We start from the raw sequence: 12,155 nt of genomic DNA, 5'->3' as shown, positions 1-12,155 counted from the left end.
CAAACCGGGAACTATTAGCTGTAATGAGGCAAATTAAATTAAAAACACTATTTTATAAGAAATTTAAAAACAATTATGTCTTTAAATTTCTACTTTCAATAGCATTTTGGGGGGAAAAAAGCAAGAACACAGTTGCTTTCTTCAAGAAGAAGACTCTTCCTTTGTTTCAGTTAGAACATTTAGTTTTGGGAAGCTGAGTGGACTAACAGTAAGTCACACAGCATACAAGCGTATTTCTGTGACACATTGTAAGAAAAGTAAAGTTTCATTTTAAGTGCAATAATTAAGTTTATAATCCTTACCAAGTGATTTTTATAAAATGTTTATTCTCTTAAATCCAAGGCATTCACAGAGTGTTAACACTTTAAATGTTTATCATTTCCACCAACTGCAGCATTATCTAAGTAAACCAAAATAAGCACTTTTATCATAGATGTAGTCAATGATTATTAATACTTTTTTTTTTTTCAAGGACCTAAACTTCCCCCAAATTTCAGCACAGGTAGTTTTATTGTATGTTTCATTCTAGTATATGATTTTAAAAAATAGTGTGTAGAAATGAATAGTTTCAAACTGCTTAAATATATTATATACCATGTTATCAATTCACCAAATCAAAAGCAACTGCCAAGCTGAATAATAAGTTACAAAGAAATGATAATTCTGGCTTGTACAGAAATGTGCAGTGTTTAGTTACCTACTAATACAAATCTCCAAAGCTTAACTTAGAGTTGGAAGATGAGTTTCACAGTAATGTAATTTTAACCTCCATTTACATTCATTTTAATATATTACTAAGATGTTTACTCTATTTCACAACGGTGCTTTCCAGTGTTCACAATTTACAGTTTCAATTTGTACATATGTAATTCACTAACATAAGGGACAGTTATTACCATTACAAACTATCCCTAAAAAGAAAACAAAACCCCACCTTACATAGAACTCTAAAAATGATCTGACTTAAAACAGATTAATGCAACATGGTTTTAATATTTTAGCCATTTTCTAAACACCAGCATGTAAACTTGCCTACTTAATATGACAGCTACAACTTTATTCACTGAGAAAGTATGTATTAATTTTCTTCAACTATCTTTCTCACCTTAACTCAAAAATCTCGACTTGCTGGTTCTGTTTCTGTGAATTTCAAACTGTATTTCTTTTTTTTTGAGAAAGGGAAGGAAGAAGATGATAAAATATACTGTAAACAGAAAAAAGTTGCCCCCAAATTAAGTTTAAAAAAAATTTTTTTTTTACTTCTACACTATTTAATACTTTAAGGATCAGTTACAATGTTTCATCTTTAACACACGAATAAATTACTGCAGGGTCAGTCTGACCTACCATTCTGGGATCTAAAATTCTAAACACGTGAACAGAAGAATAAACTACTTCAATGTTCAATTCGGAAATTTAAAACAGTTATATGATTTGACTAGACTGGTCAAGGCAGTTAGAAACATACAATTCTGTAGAATGGTGGTTACTTTGCTTTTGGGGGTGGGTAGTCAAAGAACAGAGAATAACAAACAAATGAAGTAACAAAAAAACCGGTTTCCTATTGTGGGGGGGGCAGGAAATCACAAAGCAGTTTAAACCTCTGAAGTCCATTTGACCTATCCACTCAGATCTAAAACAAATTTTTGATTTTCTGAATAACCCCCATTCTTTCCTTGAGTATCAAGCTGACTGATAGTCACATCTCTAAGCATAATCAGAGTTTAACAGCTTGTTCAGACTGAATTTCAAAATGGAAAAAAAAATCTACTCCAGTATTACATTCAGTTTGCAAATCATTTACTAACATGACAACAGATTTGGCTTCAATCACTCTTGCACACACTCACACCACAACAGGCACTCCAGCCACTGATCTGCTTTGCAACACAAGGCCATAGAGGCAGAGATGGCATTCTCCAAGCCAAACTTTAAATAGATTAAAAAAAGTAATTTCTAATTTTACAGAAATGCTTCTTCAAAAAATATTTTCTCTCACTCCCTCATCTCCTATACTGAAGGATGTGTAATATGTTTTTTTCCCCAAGCTAAATCTGAACCCTCAAAATTGATTCTAGGCAGAAGATCTCTGCAAATTAAAATCAAAAACAAAAATAGAAAAATTATATTTTTATATATGTATACATATATATATATATTTATACTGATTGGAATCCTCCAGCATTTTAAAATCACTTTAGAGATGAATTTTGGGATTCTACTGCTCACAACTCCAAAATCCACAATGATTTAAGGACATAGACTTTTCTCCTGCTTCCTTCCTGGCTACCCCTTCCCCTCCAGAACAGTTCAATACAGCCACGGCTCAAGTTTTAATGGGAAGAGAGAGAAGTTTCTGAATAGTTTGTTTGTTTGTTTTACTTTGGTGATCTGGGTGGCACGTATTGCTCTTTGCCATTACGTCGAGTCACTCCCTGAGGTATAGCCCTATGGCCAAACTGGCGTCTCTGTTCCCTGATTTTTCCAGCTGCTCCCCTGGGAATGGTATTGCCTCGGAAACCAGAATATTCCTTACTAGCCCTTGCTTCTGGCTTCTCATGTGATTTCTCAATGGACTTCTCAGCAGCTCCATTCTCTTCATTTTTGGTGGGAGACACTACATTGGAGCGAAGTTCTCGTAGTGGCTGCACAAGAACTGGAGATGGTTCTTTAGGGGGCTTCTGGCACACTTCAGCATAACTTAGCTTTCGGGGTTCCTTTGAAGGGAAGATAAGAAACAAACTTATGGTACACATTCTCTAAATAATAAGCTACAAAAAGGACAGTGTGAGGGGCACCTGGGTGGCTCAGTCAGTTGAGCGTCCAACTTCAGCTCAGGTCATGATCTCACGGTTTGGGAGTTCGAGCCCTGCATCAGGCTCTGTTATGACAGCTTGGAGCCTGGAGTCTTGTTTCGGATTCTGTTTCCCTCTCTCTCTGCCCTTCCCCTGCTCATGTTCTCTCTCTCTCTCTCTCAAAAATAAACATTAAAAAAAAAAAAGGGATAATGTGACCCATTAGAAAATCAGCAAGTTATTTATTTATTTATTTATTGGTAATGTTTATTTATTTATGAGAGGGTGCGTCAGGGGAGGGGCAGAGAGACATGGAGACAGAGAATCCCAAGCAGGCTCCACACTGTCAGCACAGAGCCCAATGCAGGGCTCAAACTCACAAACTGTGAGATCATGACCTGTGCTGGATGCTTAACCCACTGAACCACCCAGGCACCCCAGTAAGTCATCTTCTAGGGAAGGGCAATAGGCAGTCTCTACACATTGCTATTAAAGTGTATTGGAACAATCTTAAAACAAAAACACAGTAACTTCGCTGAAAATAATAAAATGCCTTGGCAATTTATGTAACAATAACTTCACTTGAGGAATTTATCTGAAGGATGTTCATGTCAGCATTGTTTACGGTGATGAAAAAAACTGGAAACAACCCTAAATGTCTAATAAGGAAGGACAGATTAAGTTAATAATGTACATTCATGTGATGAAATGAAATGATTCTATTCTGTCCTCCCTGGCTACAAAGTACCCTAAGATGGATTCCACGAGAATCTTAACAGCATCTGGGAACCAATAATGTATTAATAGAGGACTGATTAAGTCTTAATTACTTCATCAGAAAAAAATGGACAATAGGGGTGTTATGAGAATGGGATAAAGCATGTAAAAAGTCTTTAGCACTGGTCTTGGCATAGAGCAGGCTATTCAGTAATTGGTAGCTGCCATTCTATTATTATTAAATAACAAAATAAACTGTTCTTAACCTAGAAAAAAGGAACTATAACCAAACTGCAATTAGTTATATCAATGAATGAAAAGATTATACATAAATTTTGTGTTTTTCTCCTTGCTTTTCTGTATTTCCCTAATTATAAAAACAATTTCTGGAAACTGAATAAAAATAGGAGTGGCCCTCATAAGACTTGTTAATAAGCATTATAAAAAAAGAATTTCAAGGGTCTCAAAGCCTCTTTACACTAGCCCAAAAACAATACACTCATCATAATCTGAGTAAGAAAGAAGCTTCACTTAACTATAGGATGATCAGAAAAAAGCCATTAAAAAAACCCAGAATGAATAGTGACTTCCTCACTATCTCCCAAAGGCTAAAATTTCCTGTTTCCTCACAGTGATTTTAAATTTCTTTAGCTTCATTTGAGGCAGGCAGCCTCAATTTGGGCTATTTCCAATGACTCTACTCTAGCAAAGACTTATGCGGGAAACAAAAAAAAAAATCTCATTATTTAACCTATTGTTTTTTTCTCACATAGCAAACTCATCAAGTTACCTGTAGGGCCATAGCTACAGCTGCATTTATGTTACTATTACATGGTGAAGCACTATTTGTCCTTGATGGCTTTGCAGTACTCGGGGAAGAAACTGGTATAGTTGTCTGGTTGAGAACATCCTTCTGAACAGTGGAATCCTCTATTGGATCCTTTACTTGCTGAGTTGTGCTAAGGAAAAGAGAGCTTGATATCAGACTTAATACAGCACACAAAAACACCTAAGCAAACGATCAGAAGAAAAAGTAATTTCAATGTGGAAGATTTTCTATACTGAAACTGTACCTTAGTGCAGGAAGCTCAGCGGTACATGGAGGACTGGTACTCATACTGAGTTGCTGGGCAGAGGTGCAGTCTGTCTGTTCATCCTCTGCAGGCACTGGGCAACTAACTCTCAACTCTTCGTTATCCTTAAAGTAAAATCATATTTCAAAATTGATTTATATCGACACTTCTTCAAAGAAGATAGATATACAAGTGGCCAATAAGCACATGAAAAGATGCTCAACTACCATCAGTTATTAGGGAAATGCAAATCAAAACCACAATGAGAAACCAACCATTTCACACTCACTAGGATGGCTATAATCAGTAAGAGACACATTAACAAATGTTAGTGATGATATGGAGATAACTGGAACTCTCGTACACTGAGGGTGACAATGTACAATGGTGCGGTCATTTTGGAAAACAGTCTCACAGTTCCTCAAAAAGCTAAACATAGAGTTACCATGTGACCCAGCAGAATATATGTAAGAGAAAATACATGTCTACACAAAAACTTAATACACAAATGTTCATAGTAGCATTATTAGGTTTGGGTACAAACCTGAAAGCTCATCAACTGGTGAATGGATAAACAAATTGAGGTCTATCCATATAATGGAACATTACAGTGCAATGAAAGGAAGTACATACTAGTACACACTACCACAATGGATGAACCTTAAGGACATTATGCTATGTGAAATAAGCCAGTCACAAAAAGACAAATATTACATGATTCCACTTATATGAGATACCTCGAGTAGTCACATTCATACTAAGTAGAATGGTGGTTGACAGGGGCTGAGCAAAGGGGACAGAAGTGGGTAATGGGAATTGCTGTGTAAGGGTATAGTATTTTATTTATTATCTACTTCTTTCAAATGTTTTTATTTTTAAGTAATCTCTACACCCAACGTAGGGCTTGATCTCACAATCCAGAGACCAAGAGTAGTACACTCTACCAACTGTCCCGGCCAGACACCCCCTACAGCATTTTATATTTACAAGATGAAAAGTCCTAGGGGCACGTGGGTGGCTCAGTTGGTTAAGCCTCTGACTTTGGCTCAGGTTATGATCTCACAGCTCGAGAGTTCGAGCCCCATTCGGGCTCTGTGCTGACAGCTCAGAGCCTGAAGCCTGCTTCTGATTCTGTGTCTCCCTCTACCCCTGCCCCTCCCCTGCTCATGCTCTGTCTCTCTCTCAAAAATAAACATTAAAAAAAAAAAAAAAAAAAAAAAAAGACGAAGAGTCCTAGAGATCAGAAGCACAACAATGCAAATGTACTTAACACAACTGAACAGTACACACTAAACAATGCTGAAGATGGTAAATTTTATATTTTATGTATTTTACTACAATTAAAAAAGAAAAACAGTAAGCCCTAGAAATTAAAATCGATTGATGCAATACAAATTTCAGCAGGTTTAAAGGTAACATTCAGAAAAACTTTGTAGAAAATATAGACAAGTACAAAAATAAATATTAGGAAAGCCAAAACAACAAAAATTAGAGATTCAACCTACAAGGTGCAATATCAAATTAAAAGTTCAAGAAAGAGAAAAAAGAAAGGTGAAGAATTTATCAAAGACACAACACAGGGTGCTTGGGTGGCTCAGTCAGTTGAGTGTTCAACTTTGGCTCAGGGCATGATCTTGTGGTTCGTGGGTTTGGGACCCTCATTGGGCTTGCTACTGTCAGCACACAGCCTGCTTCGGATCCTCCGTATCCTCCCCTTCTCTCTCTACTCCTCCCCTGTTCATACTCTCTCTCAAAAATAAACAAACATGAAAAAAATACGTAATACAGGAAAATTTTCTAGAAGGTAAGGACAAGTTTCCAGATTGAAAGGGTTTCCCAAGTATCCACAGCAATGAATTAAAAAAAAAAAAAAAAGAAAAAAAAGAGCCACAACAGGGTGCCTGGGTGGCTCAATCAGTTGAGCATTTTGACTTTTATTTTGGCTCAGGTCATCTTCTCGTAGTTCGTGAAATTGAGCCCCATGTTGGGCTTTGCACTGACAGAGTGGAACCTGGCTGGGATTCTCTATCCCTCTCTCTGCCCCTCCCCTGCTCACGCATACGGGTGCATGCTCTTTCCCTCAAAAAGAAAAAAAAAAAGGAGCCATAGCAAGATATACCTTCATAAAATTTCATAGAATAGAAGGGTTAAATAAAAGATCCTAAAACCTCTAGAGAGGGAAAAAAGAAGTTACAGAACTATCAGGAATCAGAATGATAGATTTCTGAAAAGAATCTCTGGAAGACAGATCATTTCCTAAGCAAGATATAAAAAGAACAAACCATAAAATAAGATTAAGAACTTGTTTTCACTTACAAATACTAAAGACTGAAAACCATAGGTAGAAAACATACATAACTGACAAAGGATTAGTATACAAAATAAATTTTTTAAATTCCATGAATCTGCAAGATAAGAGATAACCCAACAGATAAAGTACCAAATACTTGACTCTGCAAAAGAAGAAACTCAAACGGCCAATAAAATATGGAAAATTAAATTTTAAAAGATGCCCTACCACTCAGCAATTCCACTATGTAATACCCTTAAAATAGGGTCATGTATGGTTTGAACATTCATAGCATAATTGCTTATAATGTCAGACAGAAAGACAGCTCAAGTGTCCAATAGCAGAATAATGACATTCTTACAACAGAATACAACAATGCAAAATGAACTAGTCATCTGTATCAGCAGTGATGAATTTCACACAACAGAAAAATACATACAATTCCATTTATATTGTGTTCAAAACAGGCACAACGAACAGTATACTGTATATTAGGGGTTGACAAACCAAGGCTCACTGGCCAAATCTAGTTTATGACTTTTGTTGGTACGGCCTATGAACTAAGCATGGTTTTTAAGTTTTTAGCATGCGGCCCACAAAGCCCAAAATATTTACTGTCTGGCCCAGCTCTACAGAAAAAATTTCCCAACCTGGAGTGGTAAAACTATAAAGAAAAGCAAGAAAATTATTATTGCAAAGTCAGGATGTTTATCTCTGATGGGGAGGAAGGGAAGGAATAGGAAGAATTATAAATAAAGGGGGAGACAGATGGCACTGCTAAGATGTTGATGTTTAACGTCCACAATTGTGGGTTGGGATTACAAGGGAAGGCACACTTTATTATTCTTCTTCTTTAAAAATATGTGTGTGTGAATCACACCTCAACAAATCTGAGAAGCCATCAACTGTAAAATGCACTATTATTTTATGGATTACTAAGAAAAAAACAATGCCACTTAAACTACAATAACTTTTAATTACAGGGCAGCCTGATTTTCAAAGGTGGAAAACATGAAAAAAACGTCTATCTCAAGACTGATTAAATAACTACAATATTGCACATTATTTTTTAAAAGGGAAGACAAAAAAATACCTTCAAAATTCCACGGGAAAATGATTTCTAATACAGAACTCTACACAAATAAGCTACTGATCAAATATGAGAACAGAAAAACATTTTCAGAACGCAAGATCTCAAGAAACATACTAAAACCCATTTATTCAGGAAGCTCAGGAAGATGTGACCCACCATAATACAGGAAAGTAAAACAAGATTAAGAAAAAGAGAGGATGCAACAAAAGAGACTAAGGAAAATTCCCAGGATGATGATGGCAAAAGAAAGCCCTAGCTACAGGATTGTGCATTGTGCAGCCAGCCACTGAGAGTACAAGAAGGAGAAATAATAGCAATTTTCTGAACTGAAGTTCAGTTATGAAAAAAATATGTAATATTGAGATGTGACTTACAAACGATGGCATATCCTAATATAAGTGGCAATGCTTTTACTTTCTTAGTGACACTAAAATAACGGGGCATCTTACAATGGATGGTATCCCAGATATGACGCAGTACAATATACAGGGAAGATGAGAAAAGTATGTTGATTTAAGAGAACTAAATCCTCAGCTTCTAGAATGGGAAGTTAATAGACACTGAAAATTGGAATGTCAAGAAACAGCAGTATATTGGAATGCCTGGCTGGTTGTCAGGGGAGCATGTGATTCTTAATCTTGGGGTCATGAATTCTAGCCCCACACTGGGTGTAGAGATTACTTAAAAAGAAGAAAAGAGATATCAGTATAACCATGTTATATGGGGAAAACAATAGAAGAAAAAGCTAGAGTTGAAGTGGTTGCAGGGAACTACTATCTATTTTTCATTATAAGCCTAGATATACTATGTACATGCACACTATGAGATAAAAATGAAAACTGAATTAAGAAGAAAAAGGGAAGAAAATGAGAAATCTGTGTGGTGTAAGGATTTTACCATAGGAAGAGGTCTATACTCAAAAATATTTTAGGATGGGGCAGCCCAATCTTTTGACATCAACTCTCCACTACTGGAAAGCCTGAGTTTAGCAAACTAACTTAGGATCCCTTTACATCATTGGCTAATTACAGGCACTTCAGCGCAAACACCACTTTCCACCAGCTTGCGTCAATTAGTTCTACCAAGCTGAACTGATACAAAGACATGCAAAAATGAAGCAACATTTTATTGGCCTGTGCAGCTTTATCATAAATCTTTTAATAATACTCAACGTGTGCTGAAAATCCCACGAATAAAAACTGCCAGAAATACATATTAGGTGCAAATAAAATTTTAAATAATAATTCTGGAAACAAAGGCTGACTATGGTCCCATAAGGTAAAAGACTGATGCTTCAGTGTTTACCTTTTCTTTGTAGACACCTTTAACAACATCAGACATCCTACTCTCCAAAACAAGTTCACCTGGAGTTCTTGATGAACTTCCAGGTAAAGGAGGAAAATTTGAGGCTAATAAATCAAACTTTGGCGTTGGAGCCTTTGCTTCAGCTGATGAAGACTGGGGTCTCTAAAAGACACAAATCATAAAACAGGTCACATGCCAATCTCATTCTCTAATCCTGTACCACAGAAGCTAAAAGCTGCAAGGAAACAAAACTCTAAAGCACAGAACTGTTCGTTCTCCTATAAATTCTTGGCTTCTCATTTCAGTTGAGCTTTCGTTTTTCTTTATCAATCCTACTTACCTTTAGTCAACTCCCTCTCTTGTTTCTCTTGCAAACTCTGCTACACTCCATAAGCCTTTTTTTTTTTTTTAAGTTTATGTATTTTGAGAGTGTGTGTGTGCACGCGTGGGGGAAGGGCAGAGAGAGAGAATCCCAAGCAGGCTCCACACTATCAGCACAGAACCCAACGTGGGGCTAGATCTCACAACCGTGAGATCATGACCTGAACCAAAACCGAGTAGGATGCTTAACCAACTTAGCTACCCAGGCACCCCACACTCCATAAGCCTTTTAACCAATCTCTGCTATTTGCTTTCTAAATTTGCGGTAACTTCCTTAAAAACAAAAACCTATTTACCTATAGTCTCAAGAGAGAACAATAATATCCTTTCTTGAAAATCTGATCTGCCCTTCCACCCACCACCCTATATACCCTCTGGCAAGACTCTCACTTGTACTTCCTCTACTATTTCCTCACCTTTGTACTCATCACCACTAAGATTGCTTTGACAAATCATCAAAGTCTTCCACAATGCCAAAGCTGACAGATTCTCCCCCCCCGCACCCCCCCAAACCTCATGTAGCACCTGGTATGGTAAATATTCTTTCCTTTGGGAGCTCCTTCATTCCTCCCTTAGTTTCTGTGATACCTCTTCCTCCCAAATCTCAGATCTCACAATCATGTGTTTGTCTCTCTCTACCCACGCCTTTTGATGCTCTTAGTTTCTATGTGGTTACTATTCTTTTCACTTCCATACTCTCCCTGTGGGATAGCAATTATACATGGCTTCAGCTACTACCTATATGCAAACAATCTTTCAAAAATTTTTTTCTCAAATTTTTTTTGACTTTAGCTAACATAACCTATTGGTTTAAGGAGTAGAATTCAGTGAGCCTTACAACAATCTTTTTCACTTTGGGGGACTTTCTGGTTACACACCACTGAAAACTTACCAAAACTCATTGAATTGTACGTACGCTTTCAATATTTTCAACTTAGACCTTTACCTGAAACCTAAACATCCATTTGTCTACCAGCCATTTCTACTCAGATTTTGGATACTTCAAAGAGCAAAATAAATAATCTCATTCTTTAGCACAAAGCTACTATGTTCTCAAAGTTCTATTCTTGACCATTCCTCTATTTAAATCACTCTCTCTGCAGAGTCCTTTGAATGATTTCATCTACTCTTATGATCTCAATTACTTTGTGTAAGCTTACAAATCCTAAATTTTATCTCTAGCTAAAACCTCCTTCCTGCACACAAAGGCACCTCCACTCTGCCTGTCCTACTGGAGAACATGTTTGTCTCCTTTTTCTTCACCCCAAACTTCAGTCCTCAGTGTGGATATTTTCAACATATTAAATGGACTTTGAAACTAATCTCCCTCTCCTCCATTGTTTAGGGTCATCTGAGGATTCATGTGGACTGCTGCACGTTGTTGCCATTCACGGCTGCTCATGGTATACAGAAAGCTATAACAAAAAACAGTACTGTTTTAAAAGGTGTACAGTTTGCCCTAAGGACTATTCTGTGTTACAATGCAATACATTTTCTTCTTTGAAAATACTTATCTTTTCACTACTTATATATACGTAATATGCTTGTACATGTATTACATGTACCCTATAAACTATATATATAAAATTCACTACTACACATTTAAAATAAGCATCGTACCACAAATTTATGATTTATCTGTAAACTCTAGGCAGGGTTTTCTTGAAACCTCTGTGTGTTCCTATATCATTCCGATTCCTCAACTTTTGCTCCCAGTTAAGAAATGGCAAACATTTCCCATGAACAAATCATAAAAAAAATTAAAACATGATTAATTTAAAGCTAGGTAAGTCAAAATTCAAATAAAAACATGTCTAGGGGTGCCTGGTGGCTCTGGTGGTTAAGTGTCTGACTCTTGGTTTTGACTCAGGTCACGATCTCACGGTTGTGGGATCGAGCCCTGCGTCAGGCTCTGTACTAGGCATGGAGTCTGCTCTCTCTCCCACTCCCTCTGCTCTTCCGTTGCTCAGGCTCGCTCTCTCAAAAAACAACAAAAAAAACACATGTCTACAACTATAAAAACTTTTCAGATCTGTAAGTAGTTTAGAAGATTAGTGGATAGAAGAATAAGCAGAAGGTAGAAAATTGCCCCCAAGTGACAATAAACAGTTTAAGTTTCCAACACCATCCAGAGACCTTTAAAAGTGAAGGATGTACTTTATCAAAAAAAAAGTTGGCAAAAAATCATATATTTGTAGGGCTATCTATAAATACAACTTTTTTTTCAGTTTCTGTCCGAGTGAAAATTGGCACAACCCCTACAGAAAGCTGTAAGTTGGCAGCAACTAACTGAATTGTGACCTAGAAATCTCTAGAAAGGGATTCTCCTTCATATGTTATTGAACACACAGGAAATGATGGCTGTAAACTACTTAAATGTCCATTAACAAACTAATAAAGTTTCCATTGATTATTTTCATTTTTTGATTTTTAAACCATGTGAATATATTAGGGATTCAAGTAGTTTTTAAAACACATGAGCAACATAGACCAAATCCTTA

The 12,155-nt window shown here is 36.6% G+C and overlaps 1 protein-coding gene across 4 annotated transcripts in view; it reads right to left on the bottom strand.

The window, feature by feature from the left end:
* Positions 1-306: 306 nt before the first annotated feature.
* Positions 307-12,155, bottom strand: part of LARP4 (La ribonucleoprotein 4) — a 64,379-nt gene continuing 52,530 nt past the window's right edge. For all 4 annotated transcript variants that reach the window (XM_030322581.1, XM_030322579.1, XM_030322582.1 and 1 more), the window contains exons 13-16: positions 9,274-9,435; positions 4,586-4,710; positions 4,303-4,471; positions 307-2,717 (exon numbers count right to left, since the gene is read on the bottom strand). In XM_030322581.1, the coding sequence (XP_030178441.1) occupies positions 2,379-2,717; positions 4,303-4,471; positions 4,586-4,710; positions 9,274-9,435 (795 nt within the window). In that variant the 3' untranslated portion in view covers positions 307-2,378. The remainder of the gene's footprint in view (positions 2,718-4,302; positions 4,472-4,585; positions 4,711-9,273; positions 9,436-12,155) is intronic.

The sequence above is a fragment of the Lynx canadensis genome, chromosome B4 (assembly GCF_007474595.2).
Source record: "Lynx canadensis isolate LIC74 chromosome B4, mLynCan4.pri.v2, whole genome shotgun sequence".
Lineage (NCBI taxonomy): Eukaryota > Metazoa > Chordata > Mammalia > Carnivora > Felidae > Lynx > Lynx canadensis.
The sequence above is the reverse complement of the archived record's forward strand: the minus strand, read 5'-3'. Positions and strand labels throughout refer to the sequence as shown.